This window comes from Malaclemys terrapin, chromosome 11, assembly GCF_027887155.1.
Source record: "Malaclemys terrapin pileata isolate rMalTer1 chromosome 11, rMalTer1.hap1, whole genome shotgun sequence".
NCBI classification, from domain to species: domain Eukaryota; kingdom Metazoa; phylum Chordata; order Testudines; family Emydidae; genus Malaclemys; species Malaclemys terrapin.
In genome coordinates, this window is record NC_071515.1 from 68,733,223 (window position 1) to 68,755,849 (window position 22,627).

At 39.5% G+C, this 22,627-nt stretch overlaps 1 protein-coding gene across 1 annotated transcript; it reads left to right on the forward strand.

Annotated features, from left to right (window-relative positions):
* The first annotated feature begins 6,594 nt into the window (after positions 1-6,594).
* On the forward strand, positions 6,595-21,028 carry CCDC14 (coiled-coil domain containing 14). The gene is made up of 13 exons (XM_054044728.1): positions 6,595-6,653; positions 9,392-9,447; positions 9,967-10,042; positions 10,365-10,437; positions 10,529-10,669; positions 10,994-11,239; positions 11,355-11,449; positions 12,939-13,518; positions 14,471-14,612; positions 15,745-15,824; positions 17,111-17,329; positions 17,417-17,549; positions 19,299-21,028. The coding sequence occupies exons 1-13, from the start codon at positions 6,621-6,623 to the stop codon at positions 20,281-20,283; spliced, it is 2,859 nt and encodes a 952-aa protein (XP_053900703.1). The 5' UTR covers positions 6,595-6,620; the 3' UTR covers positions 20,284-21,028.
* Positions 21,029-22,627: the final 1,599 nt, after the last annotated feature.

Genomic DNA, 22,627 nt, shown 5'->3' on the forward strand with positions numbered 1-22,627 from the left:
TTTATTTGTGTTAATTTTATCACTAAAGACTGGTCAGCTACCCACATACTATCTTGGCTAGGATATTCAATATAAAGTATTTTAATTTAAACTGGAAATATACATATATTTTTATTTTAGTACCACCCGCCTTTAAGGTCTCATGCTCCAGCCTAAATCCTTCTGGCCAAAGAGGACTGGACTGGGCCTTCTTATGTCTTTCAATATTATCCCTTATTTGGTCATAGAGGACACTGCTGAGTAAGAGAGGGGCACTTTTTCCCCTCCAGGAGTGATTACACTGGCTTTATAGTACTCAGTTTCTGCCAACTTTGGGGAACAAGAAATTACAGTTGAGGCTCATAGTTTGACTTGATCTTCTTTCTGGAGATGAGTTAGAACATCCAGCAAAGACTCGACCAAATATAAGCAAACATTTGTTATCAGTTATGAACATGGGAGGTAACGATATATTACTTTATTATTTATAAAATCTCATGATTTTAGGGGTCTGTTTCATGATTTTTGATCACTTGTGGTTGACAATACTGTAACCTCTAGTCACATCACCTCTTTCTATTCTCCTCACTCACTTTCAATTTTAAAAAGAAATCTATTTGCATGTGTCTCTTCTGCTAATATGCATTGTAGAATACATCTCTGAAAATCATTCCAAATGAAGGGTGGGAGGAGGAGGCTGTTGTTTGTTTTTAAATCATTTAGATTAGTTCTTTCTTAATTATTCAAGCCTCTGCATTCATGGCCATCAATTATCAGTTTGGTGGAAGCTCACCCTCACCTCGAGTAGTAGTTTGGTGACTTAAAGCATCTCAGAGAAAATAGTTGCCCCATAAGGTACTTGACATTAGTTTGATAATTGCCCATCATATTCTGTGAACCTTCTCATCTTGTTCTTTGACCCAGCTTTTTTTCCCTTTACCGCCTATGATTGGCAAGGTTTTAACAGGCCCTTGAATGGTCCCTTGAAATATATGTTAAGTACTTAAGGTAAACAATCTGCTCCACCCTGTATTTTTCTGTGACACTCTGAGTACATTTCCCAGACCTGAAGAAGAGCTCCGTGTAAGCTTGACAACTTGTCTTTCTCACCAATGGAAGTTGGTCCAATACAAGATATTACCTCACCCACCTTGTCTCTCTCTCATATTCTATTTGTGATCCGCTATAATCCCCAAATCCTTTTCAGATTATTCCCCATTTTGTAATTGTGCATTTGATTTTTCCTTCCTATGTGAAGTACTTTGTACTTATCTTTAATGAATTGCATCTTGTTGATTTCAAAGCAATTCTCCAATTTGTCAAGGTCATTTTGAATTCAAATTCTGTCCTCTAGTGCTTGCAACTGCTCCCAGCTTGGTGTCATCTGCAAATTTTATAAGCATACTCTCCACTCCATTATACAAATTATTAATTAAAATACTGAATAGTATTGGAGCTAGGACTGACCCCTGGGGGATCTTACTAAATACACCCTCCCAGTTTGACAGTAAACCATTGATAACTACTCTTTGAGTAAGATCTTTCAGTCAATTGTGCATCCAATTTACAGTAATTTCATGTAGACCACATTTCCCCAGTTTGCCTATGAGACTGTTGCATGGGACTATGTCAAAAGCTTTACTAAAATCAAGGCATATCACATCTCCTGCATCCCCCACATCCACTAGGCCAGTAACTCTGTCCAGGAAGGAAATTTGGTTGGTTTGGCATGATTTGTTCTTGACAAATCCATGCTGACTATTCCTTATAACTCCATTATCCTCTCTGTGCTTACAAATTGATTGTTTAATAACTTGTTCTAGTGTCTTTTCAGATATTGAAGTTAGACTGACTGGTCTATGATTTCTCAGATCCCCTTTGTTCCCCCTTTTTAAGAGAGGTATTATGTTTCCCCTTCTCCACTCCTCTGAGACCTCACCCATCCTCCATGAGTTCTCAAAGATAATTGCTAATGGTTCTGAGATTGCTTCAGCTGGTTCCTTAAGTACCCTGAAGTCCTGATGCTACTGTGAAGCTCACTTTCTATTTTTTTCTGTATACCACGTTTATCACCATAGTAGCCAAGTGCCTTCCAGTAGTGAATTAAGCAATATGACTGCACATCTTTCACGTGTTGTTTGTTCTCTCATCTTCTCCCCGTGGTAAGAAGCATATGCAGTGAAGTGTCTTGTTTTGATAGAGTTTAGAGTATTTTTTAAAATATACATGTTTCTATGCATTTATATTAGAAAAGTCAAGGTCAAATAAGTGCATCTTTCACTTGGAGAAGAAGGTGGTGAGGTTTGTGACGGTCCTTAGTTCCTGAGAGAATTTGTTTCACAGTCCCAGACCTGCACAGCTGTTTTGTCTGGTAGAAGCAACTGTTACACTGTCCCATTAACAGCTTTGAATGGACCACAGAAATGGCACGAATATGTATTTGTCTTACTATAATTTAATTTTCCTGAGCAGGGCAGCATATCAATTGTAAAACCATCAGTGCCAGGCCTACCTTACAAGGCCATCAATGCCATTCCCTGAAAGGATCCTCCCTTACCTGCATCTAGGATCTCCTACTAGGGCAATGCCCCTTTCTTCCCTTTTCTATTCCCCGCTACTGTTTTAAATGTATCTACTGATCTTTCAATTTTGGTAAAAATATTTGATTGCAATTTCACTGTAACCTCTATTCCACTAGGTGGCACTTGTTGTCTACATAAGGAGCCTGTGTCTTTCAGTTTATGGTATTGCCCAAGTAAATTATCTATTCAGTGGCAATAAAATCTGATGTCATCAGTTATTGATATTTATTGCACAGTCCTTCCATCTCTCATGAAAATGCATACATATTGGGTAACATCCTGACTAACCTAATAGTCATGCCTGACTAACCTAATTGCCTTCTATGAGGAGATAACTGGGTCTGTGGATGAGGGGAAAGCAGTGAATGTGTTATTCCTTGACTTTAGCAAAGCTTTTGATATGGTCTGCCACAGTATTCTTGCCGGCAAGTTAAAGAAGTATGGGCTGGATGAATGGACTATAAGGTGGATAGAAAGCTGGCTAGATTGTCGGGCTCAACGGGTAGTGATCAACGGCTCCATGTCTAGTTGGCAGCCAGTTTCAAGCGGAGTGCCCCAAGGGTCGGTCCTGGGGCCAGTTTTGTTCAATATCTTCATTAATGATCTGGAGGATGGCGTGGATTGCACTCTCAGCAAGTTTGCAGATGACACTAAACTGGGAGGAGTGGTAGATACGCTGGAGGGTAGGGATAGGATACAGAGGGACCTAGACAAATTAGAGGATTGGGCCAAAAGAAACCTGATGAGGTTCAACAAGGACAAGTGCAGAGTCCTGCACTTAAGACAGAAGAATCCCATTCACTGTTACAGACTAGGGACCGAGTGGCTAGGCACCAGTTCTGCAGAAAAGGACCTAGGGGTTACAGTGGACGAGAAGCTGGATATGAGTCAACAGTGTGCCCTTGTTGCCAAGAAGGCTAACGGCATTTTGGGCTGTATAAGGAGGGGCATTGCCAGCAGATCGAGGGACGTGATCATTCCCCTCTATTCAACATTGGTGAGGCCTCACCTGGAGTACTGTGTCCAGTTTTGGGTCCCACACAACAAGACGGATGTGGAAAAATTGGAAAGAGTCCAGCGGAGGGCAACAAAAATGATTAGGGAGCTGGAGCACATGAGTTATGAGGAGAGGCTGAAGGAACTGGGATTGTTTAGTCTGCAGAAGAGAAGAATGAGGGGGGATTTGATAGCTGCTTTCAACTACCTGAAAGGGGGTTCCAAAGAGGATGGATCTAGACTGTTCTCAGTGGTACCTGATGACAGAACAAGGAGTAATGGTCTCAAGTTGCAGAGGGGGAGGTTTAGGTTGGATATTAGGAAAAACTTTTTCACTAGGAGAGTGGTCAAGCACTGGAATGGGTGGAATCTCCTTCGTTAGCGGTTTTTAAAGTCAGGCTTGAGAAAGCCCTGGCTGGGATGATTTAGTTGGGATTAGGTCCTGCTTTGAGCAGGGGGTTGGACTAGATGACCTCCTGAGGTCCCTTCCAACCCTGATATTCTATGATTCTATGAATAGATATTAATTATATAGTTCTGTGTTTCTCAGCCTTTTCAGGTTGGCAACCCTTTATTCAAAGTAAATAAAATTTCACAACTCTCTACCTTACATTTACTATAAAAGTAAGAATAAAAAAAGTATCAAGGATAACAATGGTAATCCTATATAATTTATTTGTTTGTGTGTGTAGGTTGACAGAGCACACTTGACTTTGAAGTGTAAGGTGTGTGACCAATGGGGAAGTGAGATTTTTCTTTGCTTTAGATTGTAATAAAATTTGTAAGGCTGTCAATTAACTGCAGTTAACTCAAGCGATTAACTCAAAACAAATTAACTCAATTAAAGAAATTAAGTGTGATTAATCACAGTTTTAATCGCACTGTTAAACAATACTAGAAACATCCAAAATATTTATAATAAATTTAAAATGATATTTTATTGTTTAACAGTGCGATTAAAACTGCGATTGATTAATTTTTTTAATCTCACGATTTATTTTTTAATCGTTTGATAGCCCTAAAAATTTGCACTATTTGCACATCTGTTTGATTGTCTTTTGTGACCCCCCCCCAATAGGTTTCAATCCACCAGTTGAGAAACACTGTTAGGGCATCATGCTCTGATGTGTCCCCTGCACCGCAAAGTAAAACAACTGCTGTTTGCCAGAAGCTGGGAATGCATGACAGGGGATGGATCACTTGATTACCTATTCTGTTCATTTCCTTGGGGTCACTTGACATTGGCCACTGTCGGAACACAGGATGCAGGGCTAGATGGACGCATTATGGCCGTTCTTATGTTCTAACAGTTGGACACAAATCTTGAATGACTCCCCCCCCCCCAACATTGGTTGCACTTTGTTATGAATGCAAAAAAATATCAGTTCAGCAGTGGAGCCTGTTCAAGAGAAAGTAACAACGAAAGCTTATGCCCAAATAAATTTGTTAGTCTCTAAGGTGCCACAAATACTCCCAGCGTTGAAAGTAGGACTGGACCGGCTTCTCTGGCGGTGATTTAAAGGGCCCAGGCAGCTGGGCTCGGGTGTGGATTTAAAGGTCCTGGAGTGCTGGCCCCTGCGGGGAGCTCCGGTGGCGCTTTAAAGGCCCCGCAGCAGCTGGAGCCTCTGGCCCTTTAAATTGCTGCCGGAGCCCTGCTGCCTGTACCCCAGCCAGAGCCCCAGGGCCTTTAAATCTTGAAAGGCCCCTCGTGTCTTCCAGTTGAGGCCCCACCTCTTCCAGTTGAGGCCATGCCCACTCAGGACTCCGGCGTATGGGTAAGTCCTTTAAGTTACTTTCATACCTGAGTACTCCTTGTTCTTTTTGCTAATACAGACTAACACAGCTACCACTCTGAAACCTGTCACCATGCAAGGCACTGAATTTAGCCGTATGACGTGGAAATCCATCAACTTCATGAAAAAACTCGTACAGATACAGACAGACATCATCTTCTTTTCCAAATGCAAATGCATAGACATCACACCAAAAGGACTGAAGGTAAAAAAAATCCATTACAATCTACATACCACAAAGACTTTGCTGAGAGATTGTGCCACAAAACTCTCAAAGAAACTGCAGAATCACCTGATCAACATCCTATACTGCAAACAGGGAAAGATTAAGAATCTGCTCATTACACAAAGTAAAAACTATTTCCCCATGCTAATTTTTCCCATACTGTTACTCACACCTTCTTGTCAACTGTTTGAAATAAGCCAGCCTGATTATCACTACAAAAGTTTTTTTTCTTCTGCTGATAATAGCCCACCTTAATTGATTAGTCTCGTTTGAGTTGGTATGGCAACACCCATTTTTGCATGTTCGCTGTGTATATATATCTTCCCACTGTGTGCATCTGATGAAGTGGGTTTTAGCCCACGAAAGCTTATGCCCAAATAAATTTGTTAGTCTCTGAGGTGCCACAAGTACCGCTCATTCTTTTTGCTAATACAGACTAACCCAGCTACCACTCTGAAACGTCCTTGTTACTTGAAAGGAACAACCTGTCGCTTGTCCTGCAGTTTACTCGGTGTGAAAGCTGCACGGGGCGGGAGATTCCCCGAGGGCAATTGGAGTGTTATGGGGTAAGCGCTGAACGGGGAGCCAAGAGATGGGGGCCTGAGGGGACCCGGAGCGCTTTAGCATTAGGTGCTGACACAGCTCTGTCTCAGGAGCCGTGTAGACCGGGCCGAGCCCCTGCCCTGCCCAACAGGCTCTGAGAGACCGGGAGACGGTCCCGCTGACTGAGTGCGAGAACGAGCTATTGACTGATTTGGTCGGTTAGCCCCGCTTCTCTTCTACTATTGGTTCGCTGGGCCGGGACCTCCACCAATCCCGGCCCTGGTTTCCTGACTCCGCCCGACTCCACGGTCCGCTCTGGCTGCCGCCGGCGCCTTGCATGGAGGGAGGGAGCCGGAAGAGGCGGGGCTGAGAGGATGACGGCTCCTCCCCTGCCCTGGCAGCCGTTGGGCCTGTCAGCCAAGGCGGGCTCGGATTGGCCGCGCGTTTCCGCGCTGAGCGATGGCCGGGTAGCTCCTCCCCCGGCCGGGGACGGACGGAGCGATGGCGAGGCCGGGCACTCTCCGGCATCACAAGGTACCAGCCGTGGGGGCCGAGCGCTGGGGGGCGCGGTTGGGTCTCCCCTGGAGGTGCGGGGCCGAGCGCGGGATATTCTCGCTCTGGGGTCCCGAGGGAGGGACTGTTATGGGGAGACTGGGCGCCTTGAGTGGCGGTTTAGGGGTCTCTCTCTCTGCGGGTTGGGAGCACTGGGCGTCTGGGGCAGGGAGTGGAGGGCGTCTCGTTTTCGGGGCTCCTAGGGGGCTTGGAGGGGACTGGGTGGGCTCCCGGGTCAGGGGGTGGTGACTTTCCTCTGGGGGCTACTAGGGGTGGGAGGTTGGAAGGGGGCGGGGGCTCTCCTGGGAGTCACTGGGGTGTGGGGTTGGGAGGTGAATGGGCTCACAGGTCGGGGGACTCTCCTCTGGGGGGTCACTACGGTTGTGGGGGGTTTGGGAAGTGACTAGGCTCGTGGGGTGAGGGGGGCTCTCTGGGGGACAGTCACGGAGGTGACTGAGCTCGTGGGGGCTCTTCGCTGGGGTCACTGTGGGGGTTAGGAGGTAACTGGCCTCATAGGTCAGAGGGGGACTCTCCTTTGGAGGTCACTAGAGGTGTGGGGGAGGGGTTGAGAGGTGACTGGGTTCACCAGTCGAGGGCTGTCCTCTGGGGGACACTAGGGATGTGTGGGGAGGGTTGGCAGGTGCCTGGCCCCACAGATCACGGCAGACACTCTGGGGGACACTAGGGATGTGGCAGGGCATGGGTTGGGAGGTGACTGGGCTAACAGGTCAGGAAGGCTCTCCTCTGGGGGACACTCAGGGTGGCAGGGTTTGGGAGGAGACTGGGATCATGGGTTGGGGGACCTCTCTTCTGGGGGATACTGGGGGAGTTGTCAGGTGACTGGGGACAGGGTTGGGGGGATTGGGAGGTGATGTTTCAGAGTTCAGGGGCTCTCTTCTGGAGGGGTTACAGGTGACTGGATTCATAAGTCAGGGGAACTCTTCTCTAGGATCTACTAAAGGGGGGTATTACTGGGACCCTAGATGAGGGATGCAGGACTCCCCCCTCTGGAGTGCATGGGTAACTGAGCCTCTCCAGGAATAGGGTTTAGGTGACTCTTTGAGGCTCCCCTGATTGGTGGAGCTGGTGTCACTTCCCCCTCACCCTACCCTGTTATCTGTTGGATTCAGTTCCTGCACAGGCGACTGCCAACAGCTGCTTAGCTTCACCTCTTGTTAGGGGTTGATTCCCAAATTACATTTCCCTGCCTTGTGATGTGGTGTTTTGCAAAGTGTTACAACAGGATATCTGAAGTCTCCTTCCAACTTACTTACAGGTTTCAGAGTAGCAGCCGTGTTAGTCTGTATCCGCAAAAAGAAGAACAGGAGTACTTGTGGCACCTTAGAGACTAACAAATTTATTAGAGCATAAGCTTTCGTGGACTACAGCCCACTTCTTCGGATGCATATGCTGTAGTCCACGAAAGCTTATGCTCTAATAAATTTGTTAGTCTCTAAGGTGCCACAAGTACTCCTGTTCTTCTTTTTGCCAACTTACTTAGGCTCTCAATCATTTAGATTCTACCAAGTTTGAGAGCCCAGGGTTGCTGTCTGCCTATTTGTGTCAGTCTTAAGGGGGCAAAATTGTGTGAACAACATTCCCACGTTCACATCACTAATTTGCCCAGTGATGTTGGATTTTTGTATCCTGACATGAAGACATGTTGTCATGACATCATATTGCTATATGAATCTTGAGATATATTTGGGAGGTAAGGCAGATCTATGACGATCAAGGGTAGTGTTGTGAATTTTGGGATGGGCTTCAGCCCTTGTGTGCATAATCCATATTTGTTGTGGGCCTGATCCTGCAATCTTTATGCGAGTACTCTCATTGAGGTCAGTGAGATTATTTATATGAGTAACACACACACACCATTAGGCCCTGTGCTTGAAGTATTCTTCTACAAGTAAATATTTCAGTTGCAAATATTTGAGCTATGGCAGCAGCTTATTAGTAAAAACTAGTGCTGTGCATTCAGTGGAAAGCAGGGAATATTTATCCTTTGCAATATATTATAAAGCTCTTCACAATCATGTTATATCACACCTCAAGCCTGTTACTGGTCTGGGTCTGAACTCTTATGAAAAGTGTATGGGATATTTAATAAATACAAGTAGTCAGGCCCTCAATTTTACAATATCCACTAGCACCAATCCAAGGTATTGGTTCGGTACTGACTTGCAGAGAAATTTTTTTGGAAATTACCAGCACTGCTTTCGGTACCACTCTGGGTTTTTCATTGACATCTCCCATTAAGGAATGGACTTGGCCTGATTTAGCTAAACTTGTGAAATTTGACATGATATCAAAAGAAGATAAGGCTGTAGGCTATAGACAGTGACAGTGGTGCTAGAGGAAAGTGGAAGGGCTGTACTGAAATAACTTCTGTCCACAAAACAAACTGATATGTGTCTACACGTAAACACCAACCCTGTAGTTTATATGTGGGTGGACTGCTGCATCTGCACAGTGTCATGAAGTCAGCCATGTATTCAGAAGTCTACCTGTGCATTGTAAATTGCAGGATTGAGGCTCAATGCTTCTTGCTGCGTTCCCCCTCATTCCGTTAAAAATGTAAATTAGTCTTCCTAGACTTTATTTATTGTCTCAGATTTAGCAATCCAATGGTATTTGGTATACTTCTGTTATCTTGTTAAAATAATTAATTGAAATCAAAACAATATTTATTGGTGTATATTTGTGTAATAATTCAACAGGTACTGTCTTCTGGAAGGCTAACAGGAGCAGCTAAGTTATCAAGTGGAAAAAAACAGTAAGAATTTAATCATTAATACTGTCTAGTGGTGTACCTGTAAGCAGTCAAAACAGCCATACAAATCAAAAGCCAGCAGCTTGTCAACAACTCTTTGCATTGATTAAATATTAAGTCCCAACTGAAAGATGCTGCAAGTGGCAGAGCCTGCTGTCTTTGAACAGGCAAAACTTTCATTGAAGTTAGTGGGAGTTTGGGTTGTACAATGACTAGAGGGAAGATTAACCCCTTTAGCAAACAACATGCCTTAGACTTCCATTTTGAATGTATGAAATATTAATTAAATTTCCCCCCTAGATTACTGAATGAATATGGGGACAGTGACATGTAAGCTTTCTGAGTAAGGGCCAGTCCTACCCTAACATATGCTGGTGATGTCTGCAGCAGTTACTTGCTTATCTCATTACAGCATTTGGCTCTATTGTAAAGTGCAGCACATTGTGTATGTTGTTTTTTGTTGTTTTAGATATCAAACAAGTATATTTATAAGAGGAAGTAAGCAGGGAATGTTTTTTTCAGGATTGGCTTAAGAAAAGCATGCCATTCTGATGTGGACTCTGGTTACTCTCTCTATTCCACCGACTCGGAGGATCAGGTAATTTGAGATGAATTGGCTCTCTTATACATGCAAATCAGAAATTAACTAAAATTACTGAAACATAAAATTAATTAGATAGAAACACAATACAATCTCTCAATTATAAATATAACAAATCAGTAAATGGGAAATGTGTAAAAGTTTTCATTGATGGCATGTAAATAAATATGTTACTCAAACCCAGTCCAGAAATAACTGTGACTCAAACCTGTAACAATGCTTTCTAAATAGGAACTTCTTTACTTTATTTCATTGTCCTTACTGGTTTTGTTTTCAATAAATCAATGTCTGTATTCTGACTGCAACATTCTTTCTGCAGGTTGTAACTATACATAACGGGCTTGATCGCTGTGCAGCTTTACTGCAGGATATTTTGCAAAATGAGGCCACAGGTTGTACCTTATTGAAATTTAAAATTACATTTTAGTTTCTGTAGGTCTCTTATTCATTTTGTTGAATGGCTTTTGTTTCAAATAACATTAGGACCGGAGACAGTAAATCGAAAACCAGGAAAAGTAACTTCTGTTAAGGCTGCTACCAGGTCTATACTAAGCAAAGGAAATAGTTCAAAAAAGAAAGGACTGAAGAGAAATGTTCTTGCTGCCCATATTCATAAAGAAATTGGTAAGCACTTGTCCTTGGTTTGGCCTTTACTTATACAATGTTTTCATCCATAACTGTTTTATTTCCTCAATAAATACGTGTTCATTGTCACCTCATCTGCAGAATTAATTAATGTGGTTATAATATTGTGCAACTTATTTTGGTTTTAAACTCAGGTTTAATAAAATAAACTTACTATGTCTTGATTGGTTCTATCAATTTTAATCAAATTAATCAATCGAAATGGGTTCATAGCACTTGATTCTTGATTTCAAGAATCTTCATGTAAACATTTGTGTTTGTGTAGTGCAAAAAGAAAACTAACTTCAACTTTATTTTCCATAGTGCCAGTGTCAAATAGGAAACCAGCGTCTTGTAATACACTTGCTGTTGGCAAAGAGGGAGAACTTTCCAGCGCAGTACAAAATCAGCCGGTTCAACCAATTCATGTGCCTTTTAATCAACACTCTCCTGTGATGCATCAGAAACTGTGTGAGCATGTGCAAACCCAAATGTCTCTGATAACTGGCCAAGTTCCACCGAGCTGTAATGGAATTCCCACTGTACCTGCTTACCCTGTTTCAGATCCTGGTTAGTGTGAATGTCATTATATAGTTAGACACTATTTTGGGGTTTGTTTTTAGTTTTTTGGCAAGAAAAAAAATCTTAAATTTAACAATGTTAGTTTTTTGTCTATTTGTTTCAGAATATCAAAATGTTACAGCATTTAATTATCGTTTACCTACCTCCACACCAACTCTGTCCCCGCAGTATTCAGCTAATCCTTTACTCATTCAGTCTGTAAGTACACTTAATTTAAACTATAAATAAACATTTAAGTTAGTGTTGTCATCCTTGTCTTATTCTGTGGCTTTCATTTCTACTGAAATCTATACACTTTCTTGGACTTAATAGGAAATTTTCCCAAAGAAAAAGAAACTCAATGCATTTTATGTCTCATAAAATCTGTGATGAAACAATAGATATGGTGGTGCTTTTAATACAATACTATGTGATTTAAAGGCGGTTCACAAATATATTGTTAGCAAGCATTGCTACTTATATTGTGCCTGCAGTAGACTCCAAAAATGAGGTAAGCGGCATGCCAATGGGGACTGGTCACTTCTGTTTGTTATGCTCATTGTTTTTCTATGTCGAATTCTGTGAAGTATCCATTTCCCACCCCTTTCTGAGGAGGATTGATAGTTACTGATCAGTGTAACATCCCAATCTCACTGTGCTGATGATTGTGTCATTAACCTAACTTTGAATATTTTAACGTATTAAAAACCTCAGTGACTAGAAGTGCTAACTTGATCAGTGGAAAGTAGTGTAAAACCCATTGTTCTCAAATATGGTTTTTGTGTTAAAGCTTTGCATTTTAATATCCTTATCTATTTCAGGGTACAACATTAAAAAACCACAACAAAGCAAACCCCCTCCTGCAGTTTTGAGAAGTGTGGGAGGAGGGTTTACATTGACCCTGTAGTCAGATTGCAGGTGCCACCTCTGTTCCATAGCTAGCATGATCTTCAATCAGCATTCTATGGGATATCATCTCATTTGCTAGAAGTTTTGGACTGGAGGAAGTCTGTGCTTCACAGATCTAAAAAACCATTACGTAAAATTAAGTATTTGTTAGAAATGTGCTGACTGCCTTTTTATGTTGTTTGTAGCATTCAGCACATACATTTATAGTATGTGTATGTGTATATGTATGTGTGTGTGTGTGTATGTGTATATATATATATCTACATACATACATACATACATTGCTGAGATTAGTCAAAATGCCAAAATACAGAAAAATATTAACTTGTACACAGTGTGTTTATTTTCCTGTGTCTGTGGGTACCAGCAATGAATTCTAGTTCTAAAGATAGGGAAAATAAGGAAATATATCAGGAAGATTCTTACAAGCACACTGAAAATGAATTCCCACCTTAAGAAAACAGAATCCTTTTGTCCCTCCCCAATATAAAAAGATGAAAATATCAATTTCGCTCTATTGCTGAATTACAGATAACATTTAAGATAAGACCAACTAGTCTTATTGGTAATCCTAACTATATTTGCCTTTTAACTACTCCTGAACACAGTGAAAGGTCATACACTGCAGCCTGAATGAATTTGAGTACTATTTTAACTGGTTTTTAAATGACAAACAGTGAGCAATACCACATTAAATAAGATTGGCTTCTAAATGTTGAAAGAAACCTCACTGCTCCATTTAGGTGCCATGAAAATACAAATAATAGTAATTTGTTTAATATGTATATTCTCTGTTTAGGGTGTTCCTGCTGACAGTTACAACCAGTGTGCACCACAAGCAGGAGGAGCTGTGTTTTTCCCAGGAGTTTCTGTTGCTGCTTGTATTTCTTCACAAGCAAAGTCTGCCACCACTGATCCTCCAATGACACCCTGTGTACCACTAGCTGTGCCAAATAATTCCACAGTATCTACATTTCTTCCAGCATCTTATGGCAGAGAGATGATTTCAAACCAAGGAAATCATGAGCAACGGGTAAAGGAGGCAGACTTGATAAGATGTATACAAGCTCATCTGGCTCTCTTAGAACCACATGAAGCAGAGAGTGACAGGGCTGGTCAGAAGTACCAGAAATTTGATCCAGCACAGTCCAAGGTCTCTGATACCAAAGAAGAGGAAACCGCTGAGGAACATAGTGAGGGTACTACCAGTGAAGAAGAGGACTTGAATGCAGTTGACATAGCACCAATGAGGGAGACAAGCTGTCAGACAAGTTTTGACAAAGTTTTAAAGCCTAAAAAAGCAAGCCCAGAAAAAACAGCCCAAAAAGTTAAAACAGTAAAATATCTTTTGGGAGAGCTCAAGGCACTGGCAGACCAAGGTAAAAATGTTTTATCAGCATAGTAGAATATATATCACACAGATGCTATGTTATGCTACATGGATGGACATTCCTAGAAATTCATAATATACCATTGTGTGATGAATTATTGTAATTCAGATGTTACAAAATTACAATTTGGAATAGTTTTTCTTTTTAATAGAGCTGTATGTTTTGATCTGAAGGAAGATAAAGTGAGTGTTTCAATGTGTGTCTGAGATCTTAAAATTGTTATAGCAATTAGTAAAAGTAGTGTTTTCATTCTGCGTAGTGTCTGTGGAAAAGCTCTGCTCTTACACTTCCCATAAGAGGTAATCAGGGAGTGGTGTGGAAAGGTTCTAAAAAATTTCCCTTCAGAGATCAGTTGAAAGGATGGTGGCTGTGATTTGACGGGGATCTAGACCAATGGCTCTCAATCTTTCCATCTTACCCCTTTCACGAGTCTGATTTGTCTTGCATATCCCCAATTTACACCTCACTTAAAAACTACTTGCTTACAAAATCGGACCTAAAAATACAAAAAAGTGTCACTGCACAATTATGGAAAAATTGCTGACTTTCTCGTTTTTACCATATAATTATAAAATAAATCAATTGGGATATAAATATTGTACTTACATTTCAGCATGTAGTATAAAGAGCAATATAAACAAATAATTGTCTATAGGAAATTTTAGTTTGTACTGACTTCACTAGTGCTTTTTATGTAGCCTGTTGTAAAACGAGGCAAATATATAGATGAGTTGATGTACCCCCTGAAAGATCTCTGTGTACCACCAAGGGTACATGTACACCTGGCTGACCATACTTCACAGTCAAACAGTAATTTAAGAAGTGCAGATAAAGAGGGGTAATTTAAACATTAAAAGCTTCACACATATCTTAAGAGGTAATAGAATTTATGTTCAGCTATTTTATGAGGCGGTTATGTATTTAATTTTTTTTCTTATAGATGATTCTGAAATATTGAGGATAATACATGAGGTAGAAGACTGTGTTTCATTACTGCCAGCAGTAGTTGGAAGTACTAATGTACAAGCTGAAATAGCACTTGCTATACAACCTCTCAGAAGTGAAAATGCCCAATTGCGTAGGTCAGTAAACATTCACCAAGTGAGCAACCTATTTCAAAAATATGTATCATACTAACTAACTTCATTGTTATAAATTGCATATTGTAGTATAGTTACAATGTATAATTCTTAGATCACATTCTTGTTTTCTGTTGTCTATATTGTGTTCATGTGCAGGTTTTTTTTTATACTATGCTTTGTATACTATATTGCTTCTGAAAAAAAATCTTTAAGGCATTCATATTTAGTGCATGGATATTTGAACAAGCTTCTTGCTACTGAAGAATAGGAATGTTTTACTTATTCCATCAGTTTTCCCAAATGAATGAATGTTGTTCCTTGACATTAGTGTATGACTTGCCTTATAAAGTAGTTTATCTTATTAACTGATCTCTAACCTTAACAGCATAACAAGGGTCTAGATAATACTTTCCCAAAGTATGCAGAAAAGCATGTTGAGAACTAGGAGGGAGTATTATTTTCTGTGTGTATTTTTCCATTTGAAACATATTGCCATCTTTTCCCAAGACTGGGCTTTTTCCTAGAAGTACCAGTGGGTACTCTAACTTTTAAACTGCAGATCCCAAGTAGTTAGCATGCATATGTCTTTAGACAGCCTGTTATCAAATACAGAAAGAATCTCTTTTCAGGATACATGCTTAATGTAAAAGTAGACACCCCTTTCCTCTGAGCTAAAATGGAGTGAAGTTACCATGATTTTTGAAAAGAGCTCATTCAGCTAAAGAAAATGGAAATGCAGACTTTGACAAAATAGAAAATCCAGCAATATTGCCAAATATTTCATCACTTTTAAAAAAAACTGTGCACCCTTCATGCCATCCCTAAAAATCAAAAGATAACCACATTGATAGCAAAATTGACTGGCAGAGCTCTGGACATATTCAATAAGATGCCTATTGATAATGCTTAGTAGTCTTGGCACATCAGGTGGCAGCTTCCAAGGGGGGTTCTGTAATCTAACCCATCACAAGATTATTAAAACTTTTTCTAACTTCCAAAACTAAAAACATTTTTGTGGGGGTTCTATTCTAATTAAATTAGTAAACTTTCATAAACCAATTTTAATATTCAGCCTTTTGAATTTACTCTTTATTTGGACTTTCTCCATTTATGCTTTATCATTCACATTTAGGAGATTAAGAATATTGAACCAGCAACTCCGGGAGCGAGAGAGAGCTGAAAAGGAATCCAGCCTGGATTGCAACTTTGAATGCAAGTACTGGTATATTGCAAGTGATGGTGTGGGAAATGGGGATAAAGATTTTAGTTCCATTGAAGTCAGTAGAGCACCATGCAGACAGTGGGATCCTCCTGTGCAGCTCCAGTGTAGGATTTGAGACTGTATCCTTCATAAAGTAAGGATGAGACACCAGACAACTGACGGGTATAAAGGAAACCTCCTTGTATCTTGGAAAGGTTCCTACTTTTATCTGAAAACAAAGGTCACATTATAACAGAGTTTTTGAACTACATAACTCCATGCATAAGGCATCTGATATTAGAGTCTGACCTTAAAGTAGAAAGGTAGTTTTCCTCTATCTTCCTTTTGGAGAACTGGGCAAAAAACCCACAGCACATCATTACATGACAATTACAGCTTATCTGCTGTGAATTAATGTGGCAGTGGGTAACGCTACCATGATACCCATCTAAAAATATTTTACTAAGCTGGGGGGAAGAAAGGAAGGCAATACAACTTTGCAAAATTATATGTGCAAGTTCAGTACTGTACACAAAGTACAAGTACAGAATTAAATAACTAATTTTAAATATATAAAACGGCACTCCACATTCTATCACTGTGATAATGGGGACTATTATCTCCACAGTTTTAGGCCCTAGTCTTGTAGTGAGCTGTGTGCAAATGTATTGAAGTCTCTCAGGCTCTGTATGGATGTCCTCATGCTTATGTCACTGCAGGATCAAGGCCTTGGATATCACTGTGAGCAATACCAAGTCTTGTGGTCACTTTTTAAAGAGAAAATTAACCCTTAAATATTTTATTGTAGGTAGCTTGTCATAGGATATGAGACAACATTTTTCATTTTAATGAAAATAGGGTTGTGTTATCTTGGTGATAGGTGCAAATACATCAGTTACAATGGTGCCACCAGACTCCTTGTTGTTTTTGTAGATACAGACTAACACGGCTACCCCCTGATACTTGACATCAGTTACAATGTTCTTCATATCTTGTTATTCCAGTATAGGATAATAGGACTTAAAGATTTAGCGCTAATAGAAATCTTTCTAAATACACCCACTTAAAAACATGTAAAATATCTACTGGTAGTGGAAGAGAATTCTTTCTCTACAGTTTTGATTTATGCTTATATTCACACAGGACTTCTGACTTCAGCTTAATAGTTATTGCAATCTGTTAGTCTTAATTTCTAAGAATTTGAATGATGACTTAGGCTTTAATAGTTACAAATTATATTTCTTTTGGGCATAGAAATGAAGCATTTAAAAAACTTGCTATGTTTCTCTTCCTATAGTAGTTTCTCTACAATCCTTGAATATGACACTCCAGAGTCAACTCAAGGAATCTTTAAAGGGCCTTGAATCACTGCACAATAAAAATGAAGAACTCCTTAAAATAATAGAAAACCAGAAAGAAGAAAATAAACAATTTGCAAAAGTTATCCAGGAGAAAGATAAAGAACTGTTTGAAAACAAACAGCAGTATGACATTGAAGCTACGAAGCTAAAAATTGGTGCGTGTTTTGAACTGACTTGATTTTTTTCACTTGGTGCTTTTACATTTATAAAAAGACTAAATAAAATTGTACTTGGCATTTTAGAAGTGGATGAGGCACTGGCAAATGTGAAGAGCTTCCAGTTTAAGTTGGAAGCCTCGGAAAAAGAAAATCAGATCTTGGGCATAACATTACGTCAGCGTGATGCAGAAGTGAACAGACTGCATGAATTGACTCGGTAATATTGGCCACAGAGTTTTTCTTCTTGACGTTTCTTCCTTATTTTGAATTATTGAAACAATGTTAAAATAATACTGCAACTTCTTCCTATGTTGTCTTTTGTGTTTGTTAGGGTCTAGACCTAAAGGTCTTATAACCTATCTGTGAGTCTTGCAATTTATTTATTTACTCTTTCTAGAGCCTAAAAACCCCAATCAGGGAGCAGGGCTATACTGATGTTATACAATCAGATAACAAAGAGACAGTCCCTCCTCCAGACAGCTTACACTACAGGGGTAAGAAAGTAAACAGCTAGACAAGATAAACATGTGGGATGGATTGTGTCAGGATGATGGAACAATAAAACCTAATAATTTAGCATAAAAGCAGAAGTTTTGGCTTCCACCTTTTTAACTTCTGCAATAGTTAGAAATAGAAATAATTATCATGTCAGGTAGGTCAAATGCCACATGCTGGATGCATGGCTGCTTGCTGGGAGAAGGCAATGACCTTGTTTGTGTCTCTAGCTCTGGCTACCAAGGTGATCCTTCCCTAGGACCTGCAGGGTTTGGTAACTAGTTCTGCAGCCTGTTTGAAGGGGAGGCAGTCTCCCTTTTCTTTGTAAAAAGACCAGGAATAAATCATCCTGAGAAGAACTTTGCAGAGACTCTCCCTTTTGGGCCCACAATTTTAGTGATTTTCCTGTGGGAAGAAGCGATCTCTCTATCAATTAAGGGCACACTTAAAATGAAATTTATGACTAATTTCCTTCATTTTTGAGAGTCTTAGCTCCTGAGTGAAGCTGCCTTAATTGCATATATTTGTGAACTTATTCTATGTTTGTTTGTTTTTTTTTTTTAATGAATTCATGATGGCAAGGTTTGGGGCTTCACAATCTTTTGTACACCTAGATGGTGTGATTCTGATAATAGATCTCTCTAGTTACATGACTTGTTTGGATTATTTATATTTTACTTATGTGCACTAGAAGTTTTACTATTCGGTTGTTATCCAAAATTCAGAATTTACCAGCCCCCATAATAGTGTACAGTATTTTCCTTACAGTGTATATACACCTTTCATATTTTCCTGTAACTATATTAACTGCTGACCACCAGATGGTGATAGCCATATGTACATGTAATGAACTGAGTCTTCATTTGTCTTGGGATAGAAAGCCGAAAATGAGTAACTGTGATTGCCCTTGTCTATTTCTGTATTTAAATATTTACTTAAACATCGTTTACAATTTAAAGGAAGCAATTTTTCCAAATTGCTTTCAAAAGCAGACCTCCATATCTTAAAACAAACTCTGAAAATCATAGACTCATAGGACTGGAAGGGACCTCAAGAGGTCATTTAGTCCAATCCCCTGCACTTATGGCAGGACTAAGTATTATCTAGACCAAAATCAATTATACTGTATCTTCTATTTACTTTATAAATGTTAAAGTTCTCTTGTCTTAAAGTCATTTAATCTTCTCTTCATAAGGGCACGTAGGTGAGAAAGAAACCTCACTGCTTGCTGTTCTTTTCATTATTAATTTCAAAGGCACATTTCATTGAATTGAAGAATGACACTCGATAGAGCTTGAGTAGTTTAAAATTTGTATTGATTTTTTTGTGCTGTCTTGTGGAATATGAATTAGGTTTTTAAAATGATCATTGCAATCTTAAATTGATAAGTATATCTAAATATTAAATTATAAATATGGTTTATGAAAAGTCATTATACATAATGGATGACCTAATGAATTGCTCTTAACAGAACCTTGCAGAGCAGCATGGCCAAGCTTCTCTCTGACCTCACTGTAGACCATGTTAGACATAGACCTGAAAAAGGTCTTACAAAATCTCTTCTGGAAGACTATGAGAAACAGCTGAAACCCAACCCACTCCCTGTGAGTACTTCCATAATGAGTTACCTCAAAAAATTAGAAAGTGATCAAATTTTGACAAATACAGAACTTCAGTTTTCAAATAAAACTGGAGAATTGGAAATGCCAGATCTAGCCCGTGAAAAGTTTGTTGCTGAAGGATCTCATAAAAAATGTACACTCTTAGCAGAGGAAATAACAGCTCAAAGAATTCTTCCTCCCCTGTCAAAGCAAGATACAGAAACAATTAGTGATTCTGGGACTTTAATAGAGGAAGAACACAAACTGGACGAGACCATTTATATTCCATTGTCTAGCAGCGCCTCTAAAAAACAGCCATCAATATCTGAAAGAAAAATGTGTGCACAACACCAGGTCAGTGTGGCTTCCAAGAAGTTGGACTATAACTGTGGGCTCTCTGACTCTCAGAAGCAGAATGGATTTGGGATGTTGGATGATGAAAAGATTTTTGATAAACTCAGTGGTGGCTACGACTTGAGAAAGACAATAGAAAATACATCTGAAACCACAGGGAAGACAACTGAGCTGGAAGGAGACAGGCTCCTAGTGAGGCCAAAAGAAATAATTGGAACTGTTAAAGATTTTATAGACAAATCAGATAGACCTCAGTCTGATAAATACCTTTACGCTTGCATGCCACATCAGAAAGAGAATTTTCAGAAAAAAGGCACTGAAATGTCTGACTCTAGTTTCTCTACTTTTGACTGCATGTCAGGAAAGTCTGAATGGAGCATGTCTTCCTTCTCAACATTTACTTCACGAGATGAAGAGGACTTTAAAAATGGGCTAGCAGCCTTGGATGCCAACATAGCTAGATTACAAAGGACTTTACAGATTGGCATTATGAAACAGTGAATGAGGAAACTAAAGACTGTATTTTGTTCAGATAATTGTTAGGGTTTTTTTTTGTAATTTAATATGATGTACAGTTTTTGGAATGTCAATATTTGTATTGTGTTTTTGTATAAAATGGCTGGTTCCTAACAGTTAAATTATGACTGGAATTTATTTTCTTGGTTAATGAATTAAGGTGTTATTTCCCTTGTGAAAACTATCATAATTAGTGCAAGGGAAGAGTTTTATTTAAAATTCCTAAATGCAGAGATTAAAATTAAGTTTTATACTGTTGGCAATAAAACCTTTTTCTATTAAATGGTAGATGAAACATTTTGTTTGGTTTCAATATACTCTTCAAAGTAGTAAGTAGAAAGATTTTCTGAATATAAACTAATATCTCATCGTCATTAAAATGACATGAGTCAATAGATTTTTGTGGCTAAACATAGACCAAATTCTGCTCTGTTGTAGCAGCATAAGTGCTAGAGTAACTCAAAGCAAAATTTGTTCCAGAATCTTCATTAGATAACTGCAAATGTTTGCTGAATACCCACCTGTTGGTTTTGCAGAAATCATGACATCATTTTAACAGCATGACTACAATGAGCATTTTAAAAATAATCCATGTCACTTAAAACAAGTTTTTAGATTAGCAGTAAACTTTCAGCCTTCATGGTGTCTAGAACACATTGTTTCTGTACTACTTAGTTTGGTTGGTCACATTTGTGGTTTACAGAAGTACAAGACATGTTTTGGGTATGTATGGAAACAAATGAGTTAATACAAGGATTTCTAAAAAAAAACCTGTGTGTTTTATATTAGTATAAACAAAGTTATCCCTTAACTAGTGATATGATACATTGCAGCTTAATTATTGTGGCTAACAAGCATGAAGTTGCTCCTTGACTGTTGAAGATATTCTCTGATATGGAATATTGGCTGATCATTAATAGTAGGCAAAACTTACCACAGGGAAGCTGGGGTATTCTTTGATTGGATTATAGTATCAAGTTTCACCAGCAATTAACATCAACACTAACATAGCAAAGGAAAAACAATAACTTCTCAAGCTATGTGGGCAGTTCAGATAAGGGGACAATCAGCTCCTTACTTAAGATAAAGTAAGTGATCAAGCATTGAAATTAACAACCGGATGGTACTGCTTGACTTTTCCTACTGTAGGTTGTTGCTAAAAGCAGGGACCGAGAGTTTAGAGGTAGGGTGGGAGAAAGTTGAGCTGAAAATTGATGTGCTCCTGGCATCAAATAACAATGCCTCAATCTACAGTTAGTGCAAATAGCCTACCCCAGAATTCTCTTAAAAGGAGTACTAAAACAATATCCTTGTTCAGTAGTAATAAGCTACAATGGTGCAAATGCTGCTTCCCTCCTGTTCCCTACCCATTAAGAAATGGACTCATCCATATCACAACCTGCTGAAAGTTGCAAATGGTGCAACTGTATATTTTTCTGAAAGAATATTTTCCACTGGATACCAGAAACCAAATGCAGATAAGACTTGCTTAGTTCCACAAATAATTAATGCAGTGACTTAATCAGCATGTTTATTATTGATACTATATTACTGGTTAATGTACAGTAATGGCCAGGATCACTTTCTTTTTTGAGGACTGGAGAAAACCAAATGCAATAGCAATAACTATTTTCCTACTGCCTCCCTAGAGATCTGTCTTCTCAAAAATAAGTCAGTGGTGCAGTAAGTTTGTTGGCAAAAAGCCTCTTAGTAGGCTACATCAAACACCAGTGTTTGGTTGGATCAGTTTGAGTTTTCCAAGTGTCTCCTTAACTATTTCTAGTAGGACTTTCTGAAGTCATTTTAGTCATGCTTATGGAGAGGGAGATCCTGAGGTGGCATGTGAGGTATAAGCCACATCAATATTGAAGTTTAGAACAATGAATCGTGTTGACTAACAGGTTTGACAGCAGCTTCACACATTGAGTAAAAGACAGCAATCTGCATTCACCCCTGACAACTGTCATGGTGGTTGTGTGTCCGTCCACATGGTGGGAAGATAGTGGAAAAATCAAGCTCTTTCTGTCTGAACACTTATATTGTTCAAGTAGGTGTAAAAAACTCAATACTCAGTCACTATTTTACATACATTCTGCAAAGCATAAGTGATTGGACACAGATTGCTAGTCTCTTTACAGCAGTTTGGACAGGGGCACTGACTAAGGTGTAAAGAAGGTAGTGAAGAATCAGGCCATGTAAATTCATAGGTGGTGTAGAGCATCTTTTACATCTGAACTTAAATCTAGGACTTGTGCCTCACTCAGAGATGGGGGATGGTGTGCTCTCTGTCTACATAAAACAGAAGAATAGTTCTAACCCTCATCTTTAG